We start from the raw sequence: 24349 nt of genomic DNA, 5'->3' as shown, positions 1-24349 counted from the left end.
GGGAAGAAGAGCTGGGGCTTGAGGGTCAGAGTAAACCCCACGTGCGGTATCGGCGCACCCCAGAGACGCACAACCACAGCTCAGCTCAGAGGTCCGCACCACCCCAAGCACTTACTTAAGCCACAGCTAAAGCTTACATAAGAAACCAGCGCAGGAATTACAATACAGGAATTATTTTGTTCTAGAAGTCAAACTTTTTAATTTATTTTTTTTGAGGACAGCTTAAACATGATTTCACCCCTTCCCCACAGCAGCAGAGCCTGTTCCTTGTCCCCGATGTCACCTGCTGGGGCTGCTGACAGATGGAGCCGAGTCAGCGAAGGCAGGCACTGACCCATTCCACAGCCACTTCCAGTGTACCTCCATCAAGCTGAAGTCCTTCAGGCTGTTCCAGCTGTAGGTGAGCTCCACAGGTTACTGACACAGCCTGTAACAGGCTCAAGCACTTTCAGTTACAATTCCCAGGGCAGAATATCTGCTACCTAAGGTTCACAATTGAAGTTCCACAACATAAAGAGTTCCAAAAAAACCAAACTACAAACAAGCAGAGAGTAGTGGTGCTTTAACAGCTGAAGGTTTACGACAGTTTATCAACTCTGACACTGTACAATTTCCAAATCTCTTAAGCATTTGTGGCAAAACGTTAAGCAGACAGTTTCCTAACGCTGTAGACTAAAACAGGACTGCTCAGCCCTCACAGCGATCTTCAGCCTAGACTAAAGCAACACTCCTCTTCAATAGTCATGGCGTGCCTCAGTATTTCCTGCACAACCACGAAAGTCCTCAGGTCCTTGACTAGGGACTCTGTAACAACTACTTCCACACATGCACACCCCGTCTTCTCGCTTGGGGCTGGCCCTCACACGTACTGCAAGGTGGACAAACCCAGAACTAGTTTTAGCTCAAGCACAGGATACATCTCCACTTGCATTAAATACATTTATTGCAAACATCTTTACACAAAAATAGGTTCTCTCTAGGCCATTCACATGCAACTTAAAGGCAAGAAGCAACTACCTACAACGATACAGCTATTTAACCTATACAAGTTTAATGTTTGCCACACTTGGTAAAATTATTACATCTTCTTAGAGCTGCTCATCCATGCACAGCTCGTTCAGCGATCTCTGCGGAGGGCTCAGGAGCCCGAGGTGTTGTTGCTTCCAAACCGCTGATTGACGCTGTGCAGCAAGTGCTTGGGGAGGCAATTCCAGGAACTGGCCAGCATCTCCTTAAAGCAAATGACTGCTTCGAGGCACAGCCTTGGGGAGAGGGAAGACATGGCTGTTGTTAGCATGAACAAGGGCTGCAAGGTAAGCTCATTCTTTACAGCTATTTAGCGAGGGCTTGTTTTCATCACTGGTGCCAAATGCGTGCTTCTTAAAGGAATCTTGCTCTATCCTCTCATAATTGGCTGCTGTTCTTTCAGCATTCTTTAGAGGAAGAATGTTTTCAGGCATTTTAGGAACATAAGAAAGGGGTCTGGTGGTAACCCTCACTACTCGTCTTAGATGGAAACATGACAGTTTAACGTTGAAGTCTCGCTTTCTTACCTTACGAGAGATCGTGGTTGTAGAGAAAACACAAGTATTTCATTACTGTGAGCCTGGAGGTGGGGAGGGAAAGAGAGAGAGAGAGAAGCAGTGTGGTTATGTGGATTCACATTATTACAGCAGGAGCCAAACCAGCCAAGGCTCACACTCTGGGGTCTGGCGAGGAGAGGCTGATGGTGGGCAGTAGACTGGACTTCCCGTAAATCACAAATGCAGCAGACAAGCTGAATGCAAAACTGCTCACCAAATCCTACAATATGGGAAATTGTGGGCACTACAGATGAATCAAAAAAACAGATCTAGTGCCACTTGATACGAACACCTGGAGGGGAACGGGTGCACAGAGGGGCCAGGCTCACGGGCTCTCCCTGTGCAGCATCTCCTGTTGCTGTCAGACAGGGGACCGGGCTGAAAGCTACAGTCAGCACAAGTGCACAAGATGGGGGCCCTGTGAGCCCCGCATCGCAGCTCCGACCCTGGCCAACACCCGTGCTCAGAGGGAGAGAACAGGAACACCACCTGCGTGCAGTTTCCAAGTTTTCACGGCTCTGTGGTGAGGGGCTTTGGACATGGGGACTGTATCAGGCTCAGCAGTCAATGGTGTGTTGTTGTGGATTTGGTTTTTTTTTTTTAAATGGTTATGCCTGCTCCTTGAATGGACATAAACCTCTGCCAGAGCTGAGCTGCCAGTGCATAAAGAAATGTTGCACCACTCTTGTTTGCCACTCGCCCGTTCCAGCTGATGCCCACTAGTTCTTACACTAGAAGGTGCTGGCACACTTGTTCCCAGTCTCCCTTTCCAGCCAACGGGTGTTCTTACAGACCTTGGGACACCCCCAAGAGCCCCTCTCTGTTCAGCCTGTTCTCCTCAGGCCTCTCTTGTAGGCATCGCAGTGCCCCACAAGAAGCACAGGGAAAAGCTGAAGAAGTAGTTGGGAGCTAAGAACAGGCTCCAAGTGAAACACACGTGTGAGGGAAAGCAAGTCATTGTTTGTTTAAGTAATGAATAATGACCTGCTTTCTAGAAAGGCAGCAAAACATTTCCCCTTCAAGCTTTGTTTATGCACCTTTGTCAGTCCTCATGAGATCACGCATTTCACACTCACTGAAGCGATAAGACACCACGGCTCCTGCAGGAAGGGCCGGGCTGCACAGGAAGGGAAAGCTTGAAATAAACTTACAGCTTTAGAATGGGCAAGCAAGTTGTTGGCACAGCCCCCAAAGACAATCACCTCTCCCTCTTCGCTTGCACAAGCGGTATGCCACAACCTAGAAACAGAAATCAGCACTGCATTAAACCAAAGAACCACCCCACCCGATAATGCATGTTTAAGATTTGTATCTGAAGTTAACACATGCACGTTTGCCCTTCCACCAGTACGCTGTAGACGTGACTAATTCAACAGGAGTTTTTCTTCAGAGAAAGAAAACCGGTCAGCAAACCATGGGCTGCGTAAGGTGTCCTGGTTAGAGCAGGGCTGCGGGGCTCAGCAGCACGCTGCCTGCGAGTGCAGGCGCGTGTGAAACCCACAGCCCTGTCGCTGCCGGGGGATGGCTGTAACGGTCTGCTCCCACCAACTATACGTCCCACTTGAGTCAAAAGGCTGAACAAACGGAGTCAGATTTTGTGCTGCTCTCCTAAGACTTAGGGAAACAACTACTCTCAGACACATGTTCAGCACAACACGGCCCTGTCCTGCTGCTCCAAAGCAGGGAAGGGCAGGTGGGAGGCAGCAGCTCAGCCTTGTTACTGCCCCAGGAAAACAGACCCCTCCTCATCTCCACCAGCAGCAAGAGTAAGGCCAAAGGGGGCAGATGAGGAAGCATCACTGCTTTAACTCGTTTAACCTTGGTCAGAACACTTCCCCAAACAAGATACATCACAGTAACTCACGTGACATTAGTGTTTTCAATGCCACACACATGCATCACAGTAGTTTTGATGCGTTTAAATTGCAGGTCATCATCTCTAATTTACTCAGCAGGAAGACAAAAATATCCTGGGTGTGCACAGGATTAGCCACCAGCGGGGATGCTCAAAACAGTGACACCTGCCTGTGTCCAGTTTGCTGGCAGAGCAAGAACACACAGGTTCCAGTTAGCTCTTGCACTGGCAGTCCCAGCTGAGAGGCCTCTGCAGCCAGGAGATCAAACCCTAAATCCCCGTGTTCCCTGCTGTTTCACAAACATCGAGCTCTACGCTACCTCCAGCACCAGTCCTCCGGTGGCATTCATCTTGCGTTTTGTGCGCACGTTCAGTACAGCTGCACTTCTGGGGTAGAAGCTAGCATTAGTATTGTTAAGAAACATGAGTGCTGTAAAGAGGAATGCGTGTCCTGTCTTTGGCAGCCAACATTAAATGTTTCCTCACTCTTTTTTAATAAGTTTCCAGGCAAGTGTGTACTATACCTTGGTTTTTCAGAATAGTTATGCTCAAACTGTATCCACTCATTCTTGCTGATACAATAAATCCAAGCATCACCTGAAAACAAGCAAAAATCCCAAACACAAACAGTATTCTGTTAGTTCTTTCACATTTGCTGCACTAAACATGTACTCCGGTGTAACACAGTCTATTTTTGTTCTTAAATAAACCAAGTATTTTAGGAAAAACCTTATGAAACATGGGGCTACCTGTTTGAAAACAGGTGTTTAACAGTGGTTTATGGGAGCAAAGTCAGAAGGGAAAGATGGAGAACTGTAAAGCTCTTAGTAATTGTAATTTGCATTAGATGCATTTTTAGAGCAGTTTAATTTCTATAAATAATAGTGTCTCAACACACTCAGTGACTCCTGCTCTGTGAAATTAGCGGTCGACCATAAAGAGTTGGATCACAATGGCACGGAAGGAATTTAGCAAGCATTTAAGGTGACGAGGCAATAATTCAAGCTTCTGTGCACAACTGTTAAAGAACACAAAGACAACACAAAACTCTTTTGGAATGACTTACTTAATGGCTGCTTGTCAGTGGTGAATCCTCCAAAGAGAAAGAGGTGATCTGAGGAAATTGGTGTTAAAGAATGCCACGATCGGCCAACTGGGCAAATGCCTTGCGCGATTCTGTTTCAAAAAAAGGACCATAAATTACACATGTGCTACAATAAAATACTGCTGCTCTTTTCTGCTCTGATTATTTTTCAGATATTTGAAGGATGCAGCTTCATACTGTGCACAGCTCACGACCCAACAGCAAGTTTAATTTCTTTAGACATAGTAAAAGAATTTTACTCGTATCAATGCTTAAAAAAGCCTGACAGCAAATCAGGAGGATCAGTTCTATTTGAGTTTACTTACTTGCTGGAGTTTACCAAGTTTCACTAGAATGATTATAAGTGAATAAAAATGATATCTTCATATTGCTTTACAAACAAAAGAACTCAAGTTTTAGTACCTACATTTCATTCCACTCCCATGTATCCAGATTCAGATAGTAAAGATCGTTCATTCTGGACTCCTACGATAAAGCAGACCATGGTTGAAATACTCCGTTTAGGTTTCAGTAACACATCGTTAAAACTGGGCTGGGGCTTACTCTGTATCTGCCACCAAACACGTAGCCTCTGTTCCCAACAGTAGCACAGGCATGAGCTGCTCGTGGTGATGGAGTTTTACCCTGGGAAAAGACAATGTCAAGTAAGAAGGTGAGTTTACATGATACATTAACAAAAGAGAGAAAATGCAATTCACGGAAACCCCACAGCAGATCAAGTGAAGAGGAGCTGGGCTGAAGATGCCCACCACACACGCGAAGCAGCACAGCTACGGCCACGCCAGGCACCCCGGGAGGTGCGGGGTGACAGCTCCTCTCGGGCCTCCAGGAGAGCTCACCTGGACATCGCACTCGGGGCAAAGCAAGGTCTCACAGTTCCACAAATCAAGTCACCCCAGGAGATGAAAGGCTGAACTAAAGTCAGATTTAAGGCCAACAAGGGACAGAGAGCGAAAAAACATCCAGTAAGTCATTCTGTGTGCAGAAACTTGCTTTTTTTGATGGATGGAAGATCAGAAAACTCATTTTAAATGTTAGGGGGTTTTTTCCCCTCTAAGAGTCAAGGTACAAATTTTGCTTTTAGAAGAGGGTTCAGTCAGACACAGAAGACCTCAGACTGTAAATGAGACAGTGACATAGTGAATCATTAAACAGTATTTTTCTTGAGTTACTTCTGAAATATTTGAGATCTGTATGTAGTAAGACGAAGTAATTCTTTGGTAATCTGAATAAGGAGTTACTTATCTCAAATTTCATTTCCTCCAATTCTGTGGCAATATCACTCCATTTGCCTGTTCCCGAATACTTCTGGGACACTTCAAATAGTGTACATTTGCAATTACCGAGTGTTTTGTTTTGTTTTGACCACAATTCAGCATCCAAGTGAAATGTACCAAACCATCACATTACAGTGAGGATGACAGGAAACCATACATTTTGTTTTCCTGAGCTCCCCAAATGCCACTGAAGCATGAAAGCAAGCAAGTCAACAGGAAAAAAGATTAAGAGAGAAAGACAGATTAAAATAAAAGGCAAGTTTCCCATTTTTGGAGAGGAGAGAGGACCTAAGTAAGTGAACGGTTTAAATTCAGTTTAAATGGCCTCAAGAATGCTACTGAATAGGCAGCAGATAATTTTTATTTTGAGGGGATGTTTCCAAGGCTAGTTCTACCAACAGTGTTTCAAACCCCTCTCTTAACAGTCCTTCCTCTACAAGCATGTTGCCAGTAAGACTGCAAACACAAGCTAATGACACCTCACGGAGTCCATATATAGGAGAGAAATTAACAGTCCCACTTTGCTGGCAAGAGAGCAAGGTACAGAGGATTAAGACAGCTCGCTCAGGAAGCACAAGAAGGGAAGACAGCCCTGGTCACACAGTCCTAGGCTTTAGCTCCTGGCCAGGTTTCCTCCCCTGGCTGGATCAGACAGACTGCATGTCCCAGGAGGGAAGCCAGAACAGCAGAAACCAGCAGTGCTGCAGACGCCGTGCTTCCCACCAGCCACAGAAATGCCCTGCAGGGCGTTTCTCACGTCCTCCTGCTAGCTAGCACTAGGTATTTCAGACAGCTCTTCCATTTTTTCTAACTCCTGGCATTTAGGGACTGGTTTATATCCCTAAGGCGGCAGGATCACAGAACACCTGACAACTAAACACTTGGCAGTTAAAGACTGGTGACATGTAAACAAGGCTGCAGGGTGGAGCAGGAAAGTAGAAAAACGTATTTTGGGTGAATTTCCATGCTGCTTGCTCACAAACAGTTAACCACATTTTCTAAAATAATGCCAGGGAGATACGGACTAGAGATAGGACCCCCTAAGAGATACAACAGGTTAAGACAGCTTCACACTGCAAGTTAACCGAGCACACTGCCAGGCGCTCAGAACATCTGCAGCCCAAAGCCACTACTAACCCCGCACAGCTACGCAAGGAGGCCGTTTTATCAGCACCCTCTTCTAACTCGACACAAAGCAGTGAACCCAGGCCTAGCAGAGTCATGCTTATCCTCACAGGATGCTAAAAGAGATACGGCACAGAGTGCACATATTTCTTAAGAGCTGTAACTTAATTACAAAACCAAAAGATTAATAATTACCGTAGTTATAGGCTGGCTCCAAGTAAAAGTTTCAGTGTCCAGAACATGCACGTGGTCGTTCCACCCTCTAGGAAGACCTGAATTCTTTAAAAATATTAAATAAGCAACAAGTTTTAATAAGCACTAAGCAAATATTAAAGTTTAAATAGAAATTACTTCAAGGTTTACTTACCCAAAAAGAAGTCTCATCAAATTCAAAAGTTCCCCGTTGTTTCCCTTCAGGAAAATAACCATAGCCTCCAAAAAATATTAGCCTGAAACAAAACATGCATCAAGATCTATTAGAAATGCTACCACATCTGTTGCTACAAATTAAAGTTCTGTAAAGGCTGTGCTCAAAGAGAAGATGGGAAAACCGGGGAGGCTTCTTTGGCTTCATTACTTCCCGTATGTCTACAATGCAAGTTGCCCAGGTGTGGGGCCCTGTTTCTTGCCTAATCGACCCTACCACCCACATTAAATCCCTCTGTAGCTCTTTCCCAGGCCTCAGGCTTCCAAGCTTTGCTCCAGTTCCAAACGTGTGAAGCTACGAGGCCTGCTGCCTGGTCACTGCACTTCAGCCTTCGCTACCGTGGCTCCCACACAGCAGCTACAGGGGTTTATTCCTGCAGTTTCCTGACTCCACCCTTTCCAAGCCCTCTGCCCATTCTCCCAGAGCCCAAAATGTTCACAGACACTCCGGTGAGAAACAAAGAGAAAGCATTACAACTTGGGCACGGTCACTGTGGAGTTGTGTGCTAGGCCGGGCAGGGCAGGAGGAGACCAAGGGACACTACATGCAGCAGACCCTCCACCAGTGAAGCTGCCTGGGAAGTTTTTAGTTTTGGGGGAGGAAGACACTTTCCTTTGAAATTGTTGCATTTTGTTTCAAAGCCTGAAGAACAGTTGCTCTGAGCAGTCACTCATCTGTTTTTACTGTTCTTTTTGTTTTTTAAAATGTAATTTACCTTTAAGTTTCATGTTTGGGTTTTTGCACATATTAGAAACTATGGCATGGTTCTGCCAGAAATTCTTATTGAATTATGAAGTAACAGAAAACAAATCTACACCACCTAACTAAACACCCACAACTCCAGTCTGGCACAGATTTATATCTAAACTGATCACATCAAGTATCGTAACAGTAACCTTTCTCTCCACATCGAGAATCTGAAAACTAGCACCACGGGCCACTTCCAATCTTTCATGAGTCTCTGCAGCAAATACCGTAACAGTGAGCTTTCTCTCCACGTAATGGACAAAGCAGCACAAGCATCTGTAGTGTTACACACTAAAATCACCATACATGGCTCAAACACAAGGACATACGGCATCCCTGATTTCCTCTGCCTCAGTAGAGCCAGAGACGATACAGTCAAGACCAGTTGTGCTAACAGGCAAAAGATGCCTTTGCTGTCCAGGTAAGGTTTTGTAGGTAACAGCTTAAACCCCTACCCGATGTGACAAGACAGTAAGAACCCGTAACCCTTGCCAGTTGTGACCAAAGAAGAACTAGAGGCCCCTGACCGTCACCTCATATTCGCATCAGACCTCCTCAGCCCCCGGCATCACGTACCCCCGCAGCACTGCCCACACCGGGCGCCTGGCCCACGGCCTGTGGAGAGAGCCCTGCTCCGTGGGGGATCAGCCTTTCCAGGCTCTCTCCTGCCAGGGGACAATTCTGGCCATGTGAACTGTCACCTGTGCCAGAGCATTTTGGAGTTCTGTTCTCTGGAAGCCAGGAACCTTCTCAGAAACCAGCCCTGGGTAGATGCTCCAAGAAGAGCGCCAAAAGCCCCTGCCCTCCCTGAGATAATTCGCTTCCATCCCCAACCTCCTGAGCAGCTGGGATACAGCAAGCCTGGGGAAGCAGGAAACTATCTACCCACAACAGGGTCTTTCCTCAGTCTGTCCTCCAGTGCCAGAAGGCTGGAACGATCTCATCACACGGCTCCCTGCTTCGGGGACTAGCACTACCCTAATGAAATGGGGGAGGAGGGTGCAAGGCAACATTTTCCATGTCAGCTCATCCGGCTTCAACACCACCTTGTCTTCCTCATCTTTTCCACGGTTTGCAATGCCAAAAGGCCTTCTGGCATCTCTGGGACACTATCCCAACACATTAAATCAGATAGATAACATCAACAGCAGTTCATCTAATACGTTCCTTGTTTTGTGCAACCAGCACAGAACACACCGAATTAAGCATGTGCACCGCTGAAAAAGCCACATGCAATTTTAAGATTAAAATGGCTTCCTGCTCTTCAACCATCAAAGAAATGCAAGCTGTCCCACAAGACGTGACCAAAAGACTACATTTTGCATGATATGGGGAATCCTAGAACAGGCTTCAGTGAAGAATAATTCCAGATGCAATTGCCAAGAGGAATGACGCTGATACAAGTAACTACGATGCAGTATCTTTAAAGCAATGTACTGAGAATGCACCGTGGAAGATTTGCCTGTAATGAGCGTACATTTTGGATTGTGACTCACAGATACTTTGCAGCTTACATATACCCAAACTGGGAGTGAGGTTTTTCCCTATCAACCGTCAAAGGACGGAACAGTTTTAAAAGGCTGGCTGGGGAAGAAATTCAGCATCTTCCTGAAGCACATATGTGCTGCAGACAAGAAGCTCTTCTGCAGCTCTTGTTCAAACAAAAAGACACAACAATGACAAAACTAAGAGTGATTAAAAGCAAACACACGCGCAAGGATAGCTGTGCTGACTTCGTTGCTGGAGCCTTACTTGTTTTTGTAAACCCAAACGCCAAGTTTGTCCTTTGATGAAGGGGGTACCCCCTGACACTCTACTCTGACCCACTGCAGCACTTTGTCCGTGGATCTGGAATTTAACATGTAGAACTGTAGAAAATAAAAAGATTTTTTTTACCCACACAGTTAGCTTAAAGCTTAAGTCTGACTGATGTTAAAATATTAACTTTTAATTAGCATGTATTGGTATAGAAATAAATTAAAAGTTCTCTTCCTAGCTGCACAGAGCACTGACAACGTTTGGAACAACACATGGATCAAAGGTCCTTATCTTTTTGCAGACTCAAGCCCCAAACACTTTTTACAAAAGTAATAGGACTGTGGACATTGAGTTTTACCATCCAAAAGCTGACATGGGATACAATGAAGGTATGTACAAAGTAGCAATTGTCTTACAATAAAAAAAAATCTGGTAAAAGAAAAACAAAAAGTGTTTTTTTACAGTATCATCCCTTCTCTGTGTGTTACACCATTTTAAATGGAGAGAAATAGCTGATACACATGTATAAACTAACTGAAATGTAAGAATACCACAGCAGGAAGGAATCAACTCACACTTTATAAATGTAGTTCGTTTCAGACTGTTTGCAAGCATTGCATCAAGCTACTTTCAGTTTATATTTAAGACCGAGGCCAAAACTATTTAATTTAAACCACACTTCCAGAACATCAGAAAATATTATCAGAGACTCCAGAGAAGAATAACATTTCAAACAACTACAGAGCAGTTACAAATCACCTCCTGATATTATTTCAGTGAACTCTGGAAATTCCCATCTTTCAAAAGAAGCAAACTCAAAAGCACCAACGCAATACAATTTATAGGGTGAATTGCACAAGAACACCTGCAACCAAACCAAATAGCAGGTCACGGTGTTTCTTCAGTGGCATAAAGCTACAAGAGTACAATCATCATGTGAAATGATGCAGAGCTGAAGGCTGACCTGTTTTACAAATGCCATGTTATCTGACCTGTTGCAGACAAATTAATACAGTGAACTGGTAAAAGTCAGCCAGCTAATCACCTGCATGGAAAAAAAAAAAAATCCAAGCAGTAAGCACCATATTTTGTTAGTCAAAACCTCTTAGGCAAGCACAAAAAGAACACGGCTTCAGTTAGTTCACATCTGGGGAAGCCACGGACAGGATGAGAAAGCTGGTTATCTGCTTCCCAGAACCAGAGATGCAGCCAGTAGATGACAATGTTATGCTGCAGAAGCCATGGAGGACACAATGACTGGATACACGTTCAGCATCCCCTGTTATTAACATTTAAGCTCTGAAACAAGATCCAACCTGTCCAGTCGTTCTGAAGAAAATGTTTCTGTGATTTGTTAAGATTACACATTTCTTGCTTTGCATGGATTTTAATTCACTGAAAAGGCCACGTCTAGTTTATAAAAAATGGGAACAAAAGCTAATAAGGAGAAACTTATTTGTGAGGAGGGGTTTATCTTTAAATTACTAACCTTGTTTGTATTGCCACGGGCATGATGTCCTCCAAAGAGGTACACCACTCTGTCTACACACACAGCACAACTTCCAGACATGGAAGGTGGAACATCTCCCTCTGTTTTACTCTTCTTCCTAGAAGCACAGTTTAAAACATTTTACCTGATAGAAATGAACAATAATGATTTTATCTGGAGTGGAATTTTATAACCCTACCAATATGTTTTTAATTACAATATGTCACCGTGGACCATTCAGTTACAAGTTCTTCACACCCTTGCAGGTTTAACAATTTACAACACTAACCTGGGTATGACAGAGAGGGGTGGGGAAAAGGCAATTTAATTAATACATGTTTTGTGGGGGAGGAATCCCGTCTGCCCAGTTCAGGAGTTTGGTATGCCTTTCACGTTCAAAATCCCCAGAAAGATCCTCAGGCAAAGAGGATGCACCTGTCTAAACTGAAGGTTTCTGTTTTGCTACTGGATTTTTAATGTTTGTAAACATTACAACCACAAAGATGAGCTTCCAGCCCATGTCGAAGGCTCTCCCTAACCACCATGAGGACTGGAAGCACTGCTGAAATTGCACTTTCTGCAAAGCGCTGAGGGGACTTGGCTTTGCAGCGCAAGGCCCCAGCTAGCTACAGAACTGGAGCACTGGATTCCCTTTTCTCACACTATCAGGCACGCAGGTTTCGCACAACTTCCAGGCTCCCAACGACCTAAGATGACGCAGTAGATTCTTTGGCTGCATTTAAACATTTAAAAATGACTCCTTAAAAGGACAACAAATAAAAAACTCAATATGGGTTCCCTCAGTAATGTACCACTGTAATCAAAAGTGGTACAAATACAATTTTCAGGTGCTATATCCTATACCAGGCATCCCAAAACACTTCACACTGTTGATCGCATACTCCTGTATGGGCTGCCTGTCCGAGCTGCCTCTCCTACCTTACCCTGTGAAAATGTATTTGTTGTTTTCACAGAAAAAAAAAAAAAAAAAAAAAAAAGGAACTATTTTACACATTTATGCAACAGTTTGAGAGGTGGGAACAAAGAGATCAGGGAATTCTCTCTCTCTTCACAGACCCTCAGCATGCTTTCCATACCAATTTAAGAATTTACCTCCCCCCCGAACAACAATTAAGTTAATTATTTACTGTACCATCTTCCAGTTTCCATGTTGTAGATCCATATTTCATCCCTAGGCAGATAGAAGTCATAAAATCCCCTAACTTGCGCATTCTGCAGAACAGGTCAGAAAAGAAAAAAGCAACATTAGAAGGATGCTTGACATACTGAATTAGACTCCTGTGAATGTTTACAACCCCTCAGAGATCTAATCACAGAACAGAAAACAGCAGGAGCAGTGCCTGCTGCACTCCTGTACCTCTCAGCTGCACAGCAGCCCTGGGAGAGCAGTTATTAGCCTATTTTAGCTTCTGCTAGGGACCAGCTCCCAGCAGAGCCAGAGACTAGGGTAAAAGGAAGTTAAACCTCATTTTCATAGCCCAAGCAGGATAACTAGGGTGCATAAATGAGCCAAAATTTCCCATTTAATTCCCCCACCCCCTGAGTGACACCACCAGAACAATACACCAAAGCTTTGTCTTGAGCTACCAATTTATTTACCGAGATCTACACATGCAGCCCAGTGTGATAAATAACCAACCTGTGATCATTAACACACAATATATAGTTGTCCTGATAATGCTGTAAATAAAAGCACCATTTTGCACAGTGTGCATTTCATATCACACAGTATTTCCTTCCTTTCCAACAGACACGTGAGTTGACAAAGGCAAACAACACCCTGCATCCCACAGAAGTTATCTGTTTTCCAAGATCAGCATTTAACATGATTTATTTCAGTATTTCAAAACTCTTAAATGTCATATTCTAATTTGTTAACTGGAGCTTTTCTTTTCCGGGGGGAGGGATAATTTTACAGAGTCACTCCCAAACTATTGGGACATAATTACCAGCACCACGGGTGGCAGAAGGCTTACTTAACAAGGAGAACAGCGTACCTTATAGCCTCCCCAGACGTACATGCAGCGTCCATCAGTGACTGCCACGTGCCCGCTGCGCTCAGCGGGGCTATCGTTCTCCAGCTGCTCAAAGCTGTCCTCAGCTGGAGCCGGGAGCTCTTCATCTGCCTGCAGGTCTTCGTTATCATCGGCCATTTCGATACAGTGCTACATGCACAGAATAACACATAGTGTGGAGCTTTGAAAACCATACAGGGGAAACCACCAGAGGAAAAAAAAAAGAGAAACTACACACTGTTGTTTCTTTCACAACAATGTTTCAGTGGAAGAAGTTATCCCATCAGTCAAGAAAGCTTCAGATGGGGATTCCTCAGCTGTGTGTAATTTATAATGGTTTCAATTGCCAATTTGAGCCAAGGTCTCTATCTGGTTTTTAAAAACGCACTTATCTATAAATACATTAATTGATGACAAAAAAAACCAACCCACAGTGGAACAAATTTGAAAGCTTTGCCTACAACATGGTTTTCACAAAAATGAAAACTCGTGCAGCTTTTCAGGCAGAGTCCCTTTGGGCTGCCTAAGCCCCACACGAACCCTCCCATAGCTGTTAAATGCAGGACATGTTACCTATGCTAAAAAACACCCACAAAACAAAGCCCCCTGCTCCAAATCACGCTAGCATGCAGAAAGCCAAAACCCAGAGCGTCCCGGAAAGACAACAGCTATGCGCACTGAGCGCCTACGGCTCCCGAGCACTGTGCAGCTTAGGGGTAAGAGCAGCCTCCATGCCAGGGCTTTGGCACGCGAGGAGCCGCAGGGCCATGCTATCACTGGGGTCACTGGTAATTCAAAGCCCCAACTGTGGGAGGAATCAAGCCAGGAGGAGATGATGAAGTCCGCCCTGGAAGCTGTCTACATGCTCTGCCTCAGCCTGTAATGGAGCAGGGGGGACCCGGGAAAAGCTAAAGTCACCTTCCACTTTGGAGCCACTCCCAAGTCCCCGTCTGCTTTAGCTTTCCTACAGCTACGAGTTGAATCCGTCACCACACAGAGATTTGCAGACACGGATCAAAAGGTCAGGGAAGTTGGACGGTCCAAGCGATGGTTTTGTGCAACCAGGCAAAGCGAGAGAAGCAAAAAGGACCTTAATGAGACTATCAAACCCTGCACTCGCACAAAAGCCTCGACACCTACACCGCTCCTGACAGATTTTCGTTTCACTTGAATTGCTCCAATGATGGAGACACTACACCACCCTCGGTAGTTTATTTTTGAGCTTTAATTATGCTTTAAATTAGAAAGCCTTACTCACATCTCAATGAAATCTGTCTGCCTCAAGCTAACCAGATTTTTACCGACCTCTCCCCGGCGATAAGCGTTTTTCTTTTAATTTTTTAACAGCCTAAGACACACTGGACAACGGTCCCCCTTCAGTCATTTTTCAGTCCCGTACTGAAACGCCTCTCGCAGGTCACTGCAGTTCCCAAGCCCTCTGTGGCTCTGCCCTGGCTGTCCACACCCCTCACGACACCCCGACTGGCCAGGCGCGGTTTCCTGTCGGGACACAGCCGTCACACAGGACCCAACCCGAGCATCCAGCCGCACCGTGCCGAGCAATGCGCCATCGCCGCGCTCACCAGACCCGTTAACAACCCCACGGCCCTTCCCGCTTTCTGTCAAGGTTTGACACCCCCCCACGCACCCCTTCCCTCCCTCCGTCCCCCACAGCGCGCAGCACCCCTCCCGGCCCCGGCCCCCTGCCCCGCCGAGACGCCTCCCCTCCGATCCCCGGGGCCTACCGCGGCGGCTGGGGTCGGTCGGCGGTTGCTGCGGGCCGCACGGCGCAGCCGCCCCCTCTCCTTCCCTCCTTCACCTCAGCGGGACGCGCAGCGTCAACATCCGCCGCGGGCGGGCGCTTCCGGCAGCGCCGCGCAGGCGCCGTCCCGCCCCGCCGCTGCCCGGGGCCGAGGCGGGAACGGGGCTGGGGAAGGGCGGCTGCCCGCTCCGGTCGCTGACAGGAGTCAGGCGGGGGACGGTGACCGGAGGTTGGGACAGCGAGGCCGTGAGGTGGCCGCCACCCGGACCTCCGAGAGATTTGGGGTTTTTTCTTCGTCAAGAGGAAACCGTGCGTTAAACGTTGTCGGTTAAAAAAAGCCACCCAACTGATAGTAAATGCTTAAGTTTAGCACGTAGAAAACGACGGCTCTGCTACACTACCCAGTCACAAAACTTCCCTTTACGAGATAGCTTCGCTCCAAAAACTCCCTTCCCTGATTAAGTAGGTTTCACAGACTGTAAAAAGGTCAAAAAACTAGGCAAAATCGGTCTCGAGTCAACCCTCTATAAAATTTTAATGACTGTGCTCCTGTTAACTAAATAGTCGAAACAGAAAAATAGCAAGTACTACATATGCTCTTTTTAAACAATAAATAAGCATTTTTTTTTAACCAAGAATTAAATATAAACTTTACACATCCAAAATACAATATACAACCCATTTCAAAAAGGACTCATTGATTACAGAAACATAGTAAAACCATAGTATGAACTGCACATAAGCTTTCCTATACAAACAGTAATGCTGCTCGTAGCAGCTGCTTCTTCAAGTTCCACGGTTAGCCGACTGAATTCCCTACTCTGGGTACGACGTCCAGCTCCGTCATTCGACAGAGTCTGGTGGAATCAAACAGTAAGATTCAGCGGTGTTAGCAAATTAGTTACCTTTTTCAAGACTGACAAGTGTGAATCTTCCAAAGATACCGTGTTGAACTGATTTTACCTTTTCAGAAAGGCTGATGTGATAAGGCTGTAGTAAGATTTTAGACTTAAGCCATATTTTATCCAACTGAAAACACTTTGTATCATCTGTCACCTCCAAAAAGAACAACTTGTATGGACTGTCTCATTAAGACTACAACAGCAGAAGTTAACAATATATACAAATGAAGTTTTATCAGTTTTCTATAATGCAGAAAACAAGAGACTTCCATAAAAAGGATTTGTTCTCAAACTTCACTTAGAAACTCAGCTTAATTCTGTAGCATTAGTAAAGTTCACTAACAAAAGACTTTGCTGTACGCCGTAAATAAACCAAAGTGTTCAACAGTTTTGCTGCCATTGTTCATGTGGTATTTAGTTGGCTTTGTCTTTCAGTTTCAGCTTTTTTCTCTTGCCGGTGGTTAACTGCAGCCCAGAAGGTTATTTTTTTCAGCACTTGCTGCAAAAGTTTCGATGGCAAGCATGGTATTTGATTCTTTAAGAGAGTTGCATTTTTACCAATGCAGTCGAGACACAACCTGAAGAAGGAAAAAGGGGGGGGGGGGGGGGAGAGAGAGAAAAGAAAAGGAAGATTGAGGTAAATGGTCTAATAACCTAAAGACAAAAAAGTGACATCTAATAAAAGCTTGTGATGTTCATGACATATGTTGTGCTTGGATGTGCAGGAGAGAGTATTATGCAACACCAGCCTTCAAACTGCTATGGATTGGCATACGTGGCATGTTTCAAATACTTACCGAGGAGGTAATTTTGTATTTTACCTGCCTACATAGGAGTACATGGTTAAAACCCGTGTGTAAAAGCACAGTGCCATAAGGATTTACACTAGACTCTTTGTGCCAACAGCTTCAACTCACCTGAGGAGTGAATAAGGTTGAGTCTGAAATATCAACAAGTCGCTGCAGTGACCCTGATCAACAGAAAAAACACACATTAAAATGACAAACAGCTTATCTCAGAAATATTGCTATTTTCTAGATTAGTGTAACATTTATTACCACACGCATGATTTAAAACTGATAATACCTAAATAATTATTTATAAAGAATCTGAGTAACAAACTCCTTTTTATGAGCCTAACAAGGGCAGGAAAAAACCCTCCTAAATTACTTTCCAAGAACACCTACGGTCACATCTCACACCACCATATGGTATGAATGAACCCAATAATATCACCAACTGTATCAACTTTATTTTATATCAATTTTAATTATCATAGTGGTAGGATTTCATTATTCAGTTTACTGACTGTGTCCATGAAATGCAAGTCATCTTTGCTTCCACCAAACACCATCACTTCTCCTTCTTTTCCAAGGCAGGCTGTATGCCACAATCTAGAAATAAAATTATAAATAGAATTAGTGACCAAGTAACAACAAGCAGTTGTGTGTTATCAGCAAAGCAAATCTAAAAACTAAATGTTCTTAAGGGTTTCAGAAAAGCACTAAGTTTACTTGCATATTAACCTCTTCACCTCACATAGACTCTCCTCCATTCTTCATATTCAAGTTTCTTTTCAAAAGACTATTTTGCTATATGGATAGAAGTCCCTTTTAACTAAAACGGAAAGGTCACTTTTCTAATCCTCTGATTCCCTATTTATGCACAGAGCCTTGAAGTCTTACTGGCCTCACTACTTACCCAGAAAAATTTTGCAATTTTGAGTACTGTATTTTACAAGTTGCTCTGTGAGCTGCAGAAAACAATAAAGCCTGTTCTTTACCAAGCTGTGTCTCAAGGCAGACCATCCGTTCTTATGGAAGAATGGAGAATAAGCACTGAGCGCTCACTGGAGCGAAGTGATTACGAGAGTCTCTCTTTTCTGTTTGGCCATTTATTTGCACAGAGTACGTTGGGACTTAGTATCTCTGAGCTTCCTACTTCTTCATCAAATATTACTGAAATGGGTCAATTGATTCAAAACGTACATGGGCAGAAGGGGCAGCCATACATGCAGAGAGCACTGTAATGTAACCCTTGCTAGGAAACCAAAACAAAGACATTATTTCAAAAGTCTTCAGAGGTAAAAAATAACACCTTAACATATGATATTACTCATTTCTTTAACAATATAAAAGGAGAGAGCAATGTGACTATCCATCTCATGAGAATTTTGCTGAATGACTACATTTCATACAGACCAATATATTTTTGTCATTATTTGACTCTTCCGTACTCTAGTTACATACACTTTGTCTTATTTATCACTACTTCAACAAAACGTTACAGTGGAAAATTTTCAGAAAACAAATTAACAGTACAAAACAAGCTTTTGCCAAGAACAGCTTTTCTTTTCCTTTTTTTTTTTTTTTTTTTAATTTTCCACTACTACTTTAATTCATAACTACAATTCTAATGGCTTTTAAGACTGTGGCGTTTTCAATACTGACTCTTATCCCTGAACACTAGGATGAGAGCTTCAGAACACAAGTTATCCTGTTTCAGTTTTACGCTTCCCCCAAAGATTCCTGGGGAACATTTTCTGCGTGTTCATTACTTACATCACGCCCACAAGCAAGTTTTGTGTTGTGCATATAACAGCACATGGTATTAAAAAAAACCAAAACAAAAAACCTGACTTGTATCATCTTGCTTTAACAAAGATTCTGCTACTTCAGCAGCTACACCTTGCTAGATTTACTTTTTATTATTAGCAGATCAAAATCTGTAATTTTTCTGCTGGTGTATCACCACTGAAGTAAATATCACAAGATGATTATCACCACAGAGCTCTGGCCCTTAACCAAAATAATATGCACCACTAGAACTTTCACACAAAATAAACGTTCTCACTTTCTTACTCCATTCATATCAGTAATTGTTCACCATTCTCCTTAGGCTAAACTGTATCCCACCTTGTCTCTTCCTCATACCTGTAGATAGATCTGTCTCTGCCTTATCTGCATTAGGAAAACTCTGGCCTGGACTTCGTCACCGAAGAACACTGGGAAGCCTTTCCTGCCTTGACTTTGTTGACATCCTAGCTCGCAACCTGATGCTTTTTCTACAGACTGACAGAGTTTATGTCCTCTCACAGCTGCTCTAACTTATCACCTAAACATTCTAATAAAGCACGTTATTTAAATTATACAGATGCTGAATAGAGGTAACCTTTTTACACAGCTCTTCTAACTAGAATAACAGAATTACATTGTAAGGAAAACACTGGGAATCTGCAAGTTAAATATACAATTTGTTCTGTATTTTAACCTGGCATGCACAATGTTAGCTGAAGTGCAACTCATGGACAGAAAGAAGAAAAATATTTTCTACCAGTACAGAATCACAGATCTATAACCTGGAAGACAATTTTTTAGAAATTACTAAAAATGAAGGTTGAAGGAAATTATTCTTCACAGAATTTAAGGAGGGAATCAATTCTGCAGAAGCATCAGGAAAATACACTAATGCATGTGTGATATACCATGTATTATTATAAAATAATAGAAATAAATAGAAGTACACATATAGGTATTATTGCCAGTGCATTTCAAGTCCTGCTGTAAAGTCATATGAGCGATAGAACTGACTTAAACCTTTTTCAGCTGCAGAGACCCTGCAGTAATCCTAAGTACAGGGATACAACTATGGTACAAGTAAGTACTTCACACTCAAACTAGTTCAATATATAGACAGGCTTTTGGTATGGCTCCTTTAATCCATGTTTCCAGGACTACCTGAAAAAGGTTTCTGAAGTATCTTTTTTTTTTTTTTTTTTTTTTTTAAAAAAAAAAACAGCCAGGTGGAGGTTATTTACTTCAATAAAGAATTAGGTCAAAGAAAGGCAATTGCCCTCAGCCTACAAACTGCATACCAAAATCTTCAGATGGTGGAGAACCATAGGACATGTCTGGACTTGAGGGAGCTCTGAGACTCTTGTCAGCACGTGACCCAAAAGCTCTGTTCTCTTAGGAGGGTCTGGGCTGCCTATGCAGTACAATCCCCAGCAAATTTAGCAGTGTCAACCTCAGGAACCCTCTTTGGCACTTCTGCTGCAGCAAGGGAGGTGGCTTGCTCAACAGCCTTTCTGCCAGCACAGTCAAGCGACAGTTCCACTTTGTAGCCCAGTATGGGATCTGCCCTTGAATTGCCTGAAAGCCACTTGGGGCTCAAGAGTCAGAGGTTCCTAACATCCAGCCCTACCACCACCGGAGGCACAAATGTTATTCCAGCTGCTTAATTGCAGAGTAAAGGCTGAGCTGCAGCTCCCTAGGCTGCTGCCCGTAGAAAAAGCATATTCCGTCCCTTCCTGATCTTTTTTCATGACGCATCAGTAAAAATAATTACACAAGGTGAGGCAGTCCACTTCAGCGGTTAACTTTTATGAGACCATCCATGTAAAGAACTGAACAAAGACAGACATGATCTTCGACTGCTAATGATGTGCGTTGTTATTTAAGGCAGTCATCAGTCCCTTCATGTATCAGTTCACTAATCGTAAAAAGACAGGAAATATTCTATGAAGCTAAGATGTAAGTTTATTTGGGCTTGAAAGGGTCTGAAATATAAGAAAGCAGAAAACTTGGTCTAACAGTGCTGTTATATTTAAAAGACACCCTAGAATAGGATAAAACAGGAAGAAAATTAATTGAGGCAAAGATATTTCAGTAACAGAAAACAGAACATAAAGCAGGAAGCATGCAAATGCCACACCAGAATTGTACACTATGCTAAAAGAATGATATAAAATTGTGCTGAGAGTACCTGGGTGAATGTATAGAATGAATTCCATGAAAAACCGAATATTTACTATCTACAGCAGATCAATTAAATAGTATTTACATTACAAATACAGAGAATTCTACTGTGTTAAAAAAAAAAAGTCTGTACTCTGATACAGCAAGCACCTGTTTTCAATGGCAGCTTCTGGTTCAGAACATGAAACTTGCTTTCTTTAGTCAGAAAGAATCTTATCTTTTTCTGTAATCTTAAACTAGAGAGGGAAGGGGAACAGAGTCTGTAAGAGACTTTCTAGAACTAGGTCCTTTTCAGTTGGCAGTTAAGTCCTCAAAATAACAAAATTCCACAGTCATTTGCTGTGCTGTTTAGTACTAAAGTCACTTTTGCAAAACTGTAATTATAGTTAGCTGCTTCTGCTCAAGGAAAAAACAAAGTATTTTATAATACTTCTGAGCCCTGAAAGGAGCATCAACATTTTCATGGTTGTCTCCGCCATGTTTCTAATAATGTATCAACATTAATCAACTTTTATTATTCTCATAGGATATTAATTCCTCAAAAGTTATGTGATATACTTTTTCTTATGTAAAAATAATTTGGCTATAGAACACCAGGTTAGCTGGACACCCAGATCCTTCATCACAAAAACATCTTTTAATGCAAGTAAGCATCATCATGCAAGTAAGCATCAACTATAACAAACACAGAAGTAATAATGCTGTACCAGGTATGAAGGAACATAAGTTAGTAAAGCAAACTACTCAATCATACTGCATTAATTTTCTAAATATTCTTATAATGTAGTTTAAAAATACTGTTCAATAATTTAAAATTACTTAGTTTTTTAAAATGTCGAAGTTTCAGCAAACATTATCTATTTTTGTATACCTAGGCCTACTCTTAGGCAAATGGGTAAGTTGTTTCCATCCATTTGTTGTAATGCTGTGAATCCAGCCATCACCTACAATGTAAGAACATACATTAGGACCTTTTCTTGTGACAAAGTATTACCTTTTTTAACTACACAAAAGGCTCTGTGTTCTAAGAGCACATTATATTAAGATAACAGTAACATCATCACTACAGTAACTTGCATCTTTCCAATCTTTGTAATTTAACTTAACCATTCAGACACAGAAAGCTCACTTCACTGAAATCTGGAATTAAAATACACTTACTTTTTTTGGATATACTGAGAAAATTGCCCCCTCCCAGTGGAATATATCAAAACTATTTTCACTAATTTCACATTTTTTCATTAAAAGAAGTTGCTTTTTCTAGAAAAGGAACTCAGTATAAGACTATCCTACTTCCTGTTTGACATTTTGTAGCTGTGACTTGTTATTCATCCAAAAATCCACATTATGTTGACATTATTATTTGTATCTTCTTCCTGCAGTTGCTATTGATATCAAAAGTTACCCATTGTTCATAACAAAATGTGGAAGACTCTTGCCTTTATTCTTTTAGATGATAGACAGTTTGCTGAAAGATTTATTATACATTCTCGTTGTACTACACAATGTGCTCCTCTATTTCTATAAAAATAATAAGCTAGAGAGATACTCAAGTACCATGAAAGTTCTGTAACAAGAGTTAGGTCTAAGTAGTTTGAGAAAGACAACAAATATGCACACTACACAAGGTTAGTACTAAAGTGTACAGTAGAATTATAATCTCTAAATTACTTACTTAAAGGAACATTATCAGAACTTAGTCCACCAAAAAGAAAAAGTCTGTCATCTCCTATCGGAGTCAACGTGTGCCAGGATCGATCTTTTGGTTTCTCTCCACTGATATTAATTCTTGGTGAAACAAAAAGAAACAAATAAACAAAAACAAATTTTCAAAGAATGCTGAAAATTAATCTTCCAGAAAATGTAATAGTTAATTCAGTTTGTCCTAGACCAAGCTTGGATATATTCCCACTGAAAAACTTGCACTTATGCAATCTGAATTTACTCTTGAGAAGAGCGGTGTTCAAATCTAAATGAAGTAATTTCTTGTAGTAACTGTTCTCTGAACAATCAGTTATGTAAATATCAAATGTAAGGACAAAAGCATTGATTGTTATTTTGTCTGTTTATTTTCTTAAGAACACTAAAGCCACTACTTAACATACAACTGAAGGCACTTCAGACAGCAAAGAAAGGACTATACATTCAAATAAACTGCACAGTACATGTAGGTAAACAGGCTCAGTTATTTGAGATAAGATTTAATGAATGCTGACAGGCCACAGTCCCTCTACTCCTAGGAAAATGATCTTAAATGATACAAGGATTGTGGCTTTACCTTTTATCCAAAAGCTACTACCTCTTCAAACATTGTGTCTTTTAGCATAATGGTGGGTCACCCAAACTTTGAGATAAATTTTAGTAAAAAGTGGAATTCCTAAGTACAAAACAGATGTAGGTTTATTATTCCAAAAATCTGCTCATGTTACAAAAATATAGATTTGATATTGATTTCATTTTAGCTGCACAGTTAAGTATGCTTGAGATGAGAATCTGAACAGTAAAGAACCTGAACATAAGGGGTTACCTGTAGTGGGTGGCCTGAATTCACACCATCTTAGCTTAGGCACTTAGGTGTACAGTTGTCTCAGGAGGATCCAGACAAGACTTAAGGACCTCCAGAGGGCATCAGCCCACCTAGTATCTTGATACTAAGCAAAGTGGCAACTTCTGTTGTAAAGTATCTAAAGTTAGACACAACGAATTTAGGCCACCGCATACTCAGTATGCCCTCATTTTGGAAAGATGATGGAAAAAGCAGGTGCAAAAACCTGTAAGCTCTCTTGCAGGGTCAGAATCTTAGTTGGAGACTGTCCAGAGTACGTAAGAAAGGAATGTTCAATCCAGGCAGACTGTATCTCGAAGAACCAGTTACTTTTTTTTTTCCCCTCCACTTTGCTACTGAGGTAAGTGCAACATACACAGATGAGAACTCAATCTACAATATTAGACAGTCATCTGTATTTCCTTTATAATCAATGAAGGGAAGCAGGTCCTTGAAAAGCACAACTCGTGATTCATTTTAATGTCTACCTTAGCAGCAGTTGTCTCATGCCCAAGAAGTGCCTATTTCTCTTAACCGAGCACAGAGGAAGCCTAGGGTGAGTAATACAGGCATGTGCAGTTCAGTTTAAGGAATTTCACTACTGGTGACTGCTAAGCACTTTTCCATCTGGAAGCAAAGACTGAAGAATCATAGCTAATTAAACAGTGATTGCAAAACTGTCCTACTAAATTTGGCACTGAAGTTGAAGCCAAGTCACAATGTTTAAGTGCCTGCTTTGCACAACTCTTGTATAAGATGCTTCTAAAATTGGCAAAGGGGCAGACTGTGCTGAGATCCAACAGGCTCTGATGTTTAGAAAAATATATACCAGATACTGACGGGGGATAACGTTTCAGTCTTTCATGCTACTGATACAAAAAATTATCACAGTAACAGAAGTAACATAACATTGAACATTTTGAATAACAAGTCAGTGGAGCTCAGGGAAGGCAAGGTAACTTCTGGATAGTGGCAACTAAA

At 42.4% G+C, this 24349-nt stretch overlaps 2 protein-coding genes across 3 annotated transcripts in view; both read right to left on the bottom strand.

Annotated features, from left to right (window-relative positions):
* Positions 1-174: 174 nt before the first annotated feature.
* KLHDC2 (kelch domain containing 2) lies at positions 175-15267 on the bottom strand. Of its 2 annotated transcripts, XM_030034551.2 has the most exons (15): positions 15148-15247; positions 14321-14372; positions 13385-13552; positions 12520-12599; positions 11367-11484; positions 9872-9987; positions 7313-7394; positions 7141-7224; positions 5087-5167; positions 4950-5008; positions 4505-4614; positions 3963-4035; positions 2735-2822; positions 1554-1606; positions 175-1262 (listed from the first exon to the last, which is right to left on the bottom strand). In XM_030034551.2, exons 3-15 carry the CDS (start codon positions 13538-13540, stop codon positions 1139-1141), a joined length of 1224 nt encoding a protein of 407 aa, XP_029890411.1. In that variant the 5' UTR covers positions 13541-13552; positions 14321-14372; positions 15148-15247; the 3' UTR covers positions 175-1138. The 2 variants fall into 2 exon arrangements, with proteins under 2 accessions (XP_029890411.1, XP_029890400.1); XM_030034540.2 differs by lacking the exon at positions 14321-14372 and having other exon boundaries at positions 15148-15267.
* Positions 15268-15680: 413 nt separating this feature from the next.
* Positions 15681-24349, bottom strand: part of KLHDC1 (kelch domain containing 1) — a 30689-nt gene continuing 22020 nt past the window's right edge. The window contains exons 9-13 of the mRNA XM_030042141.2: positions 22499-22611; positions 21695-21767; positions 17376-17460; positions 16984-17036; positions 15681-16644 (exon numbers count right to left, since the gene is read on the bottom strand). Coding sequence (XP_029898001.1) covers positions 16470-16644; positions 16984-17036; positions 17376-17460; positions 21695-21767; positions 22499-22611 — 499 coding nt within the window. The 3' untranslated portion in view covers positions 15681-16469. The remainder of the gene's footprint in view (positions 16645-16983; positions 17037-17375; positions 17461-21694; positions 21768-22498; positions 22612-24349) is intronic.

This window comes from Aquila chrysaetos, chromosome 2, assembly GCF_900496995.4.
Source record: "Aquila chrysaetos chrysaetos chromosome 2, bAquChr1.4, whole genome shotgun sequence".
In the NCBI taxonomy this organism is placed as follows: domain Eukaryota; kingdom Metazoa; phylum Chordata; class Aves; order Accipitriformes; family Accipitridae; genus Aquila; species Aquila chrysaetos.
The sequence above is the reverse complement of the archived record's forward strand: the minus strand, read 5'-3'. Positions and strand labels throughout refer to the sequence as shown.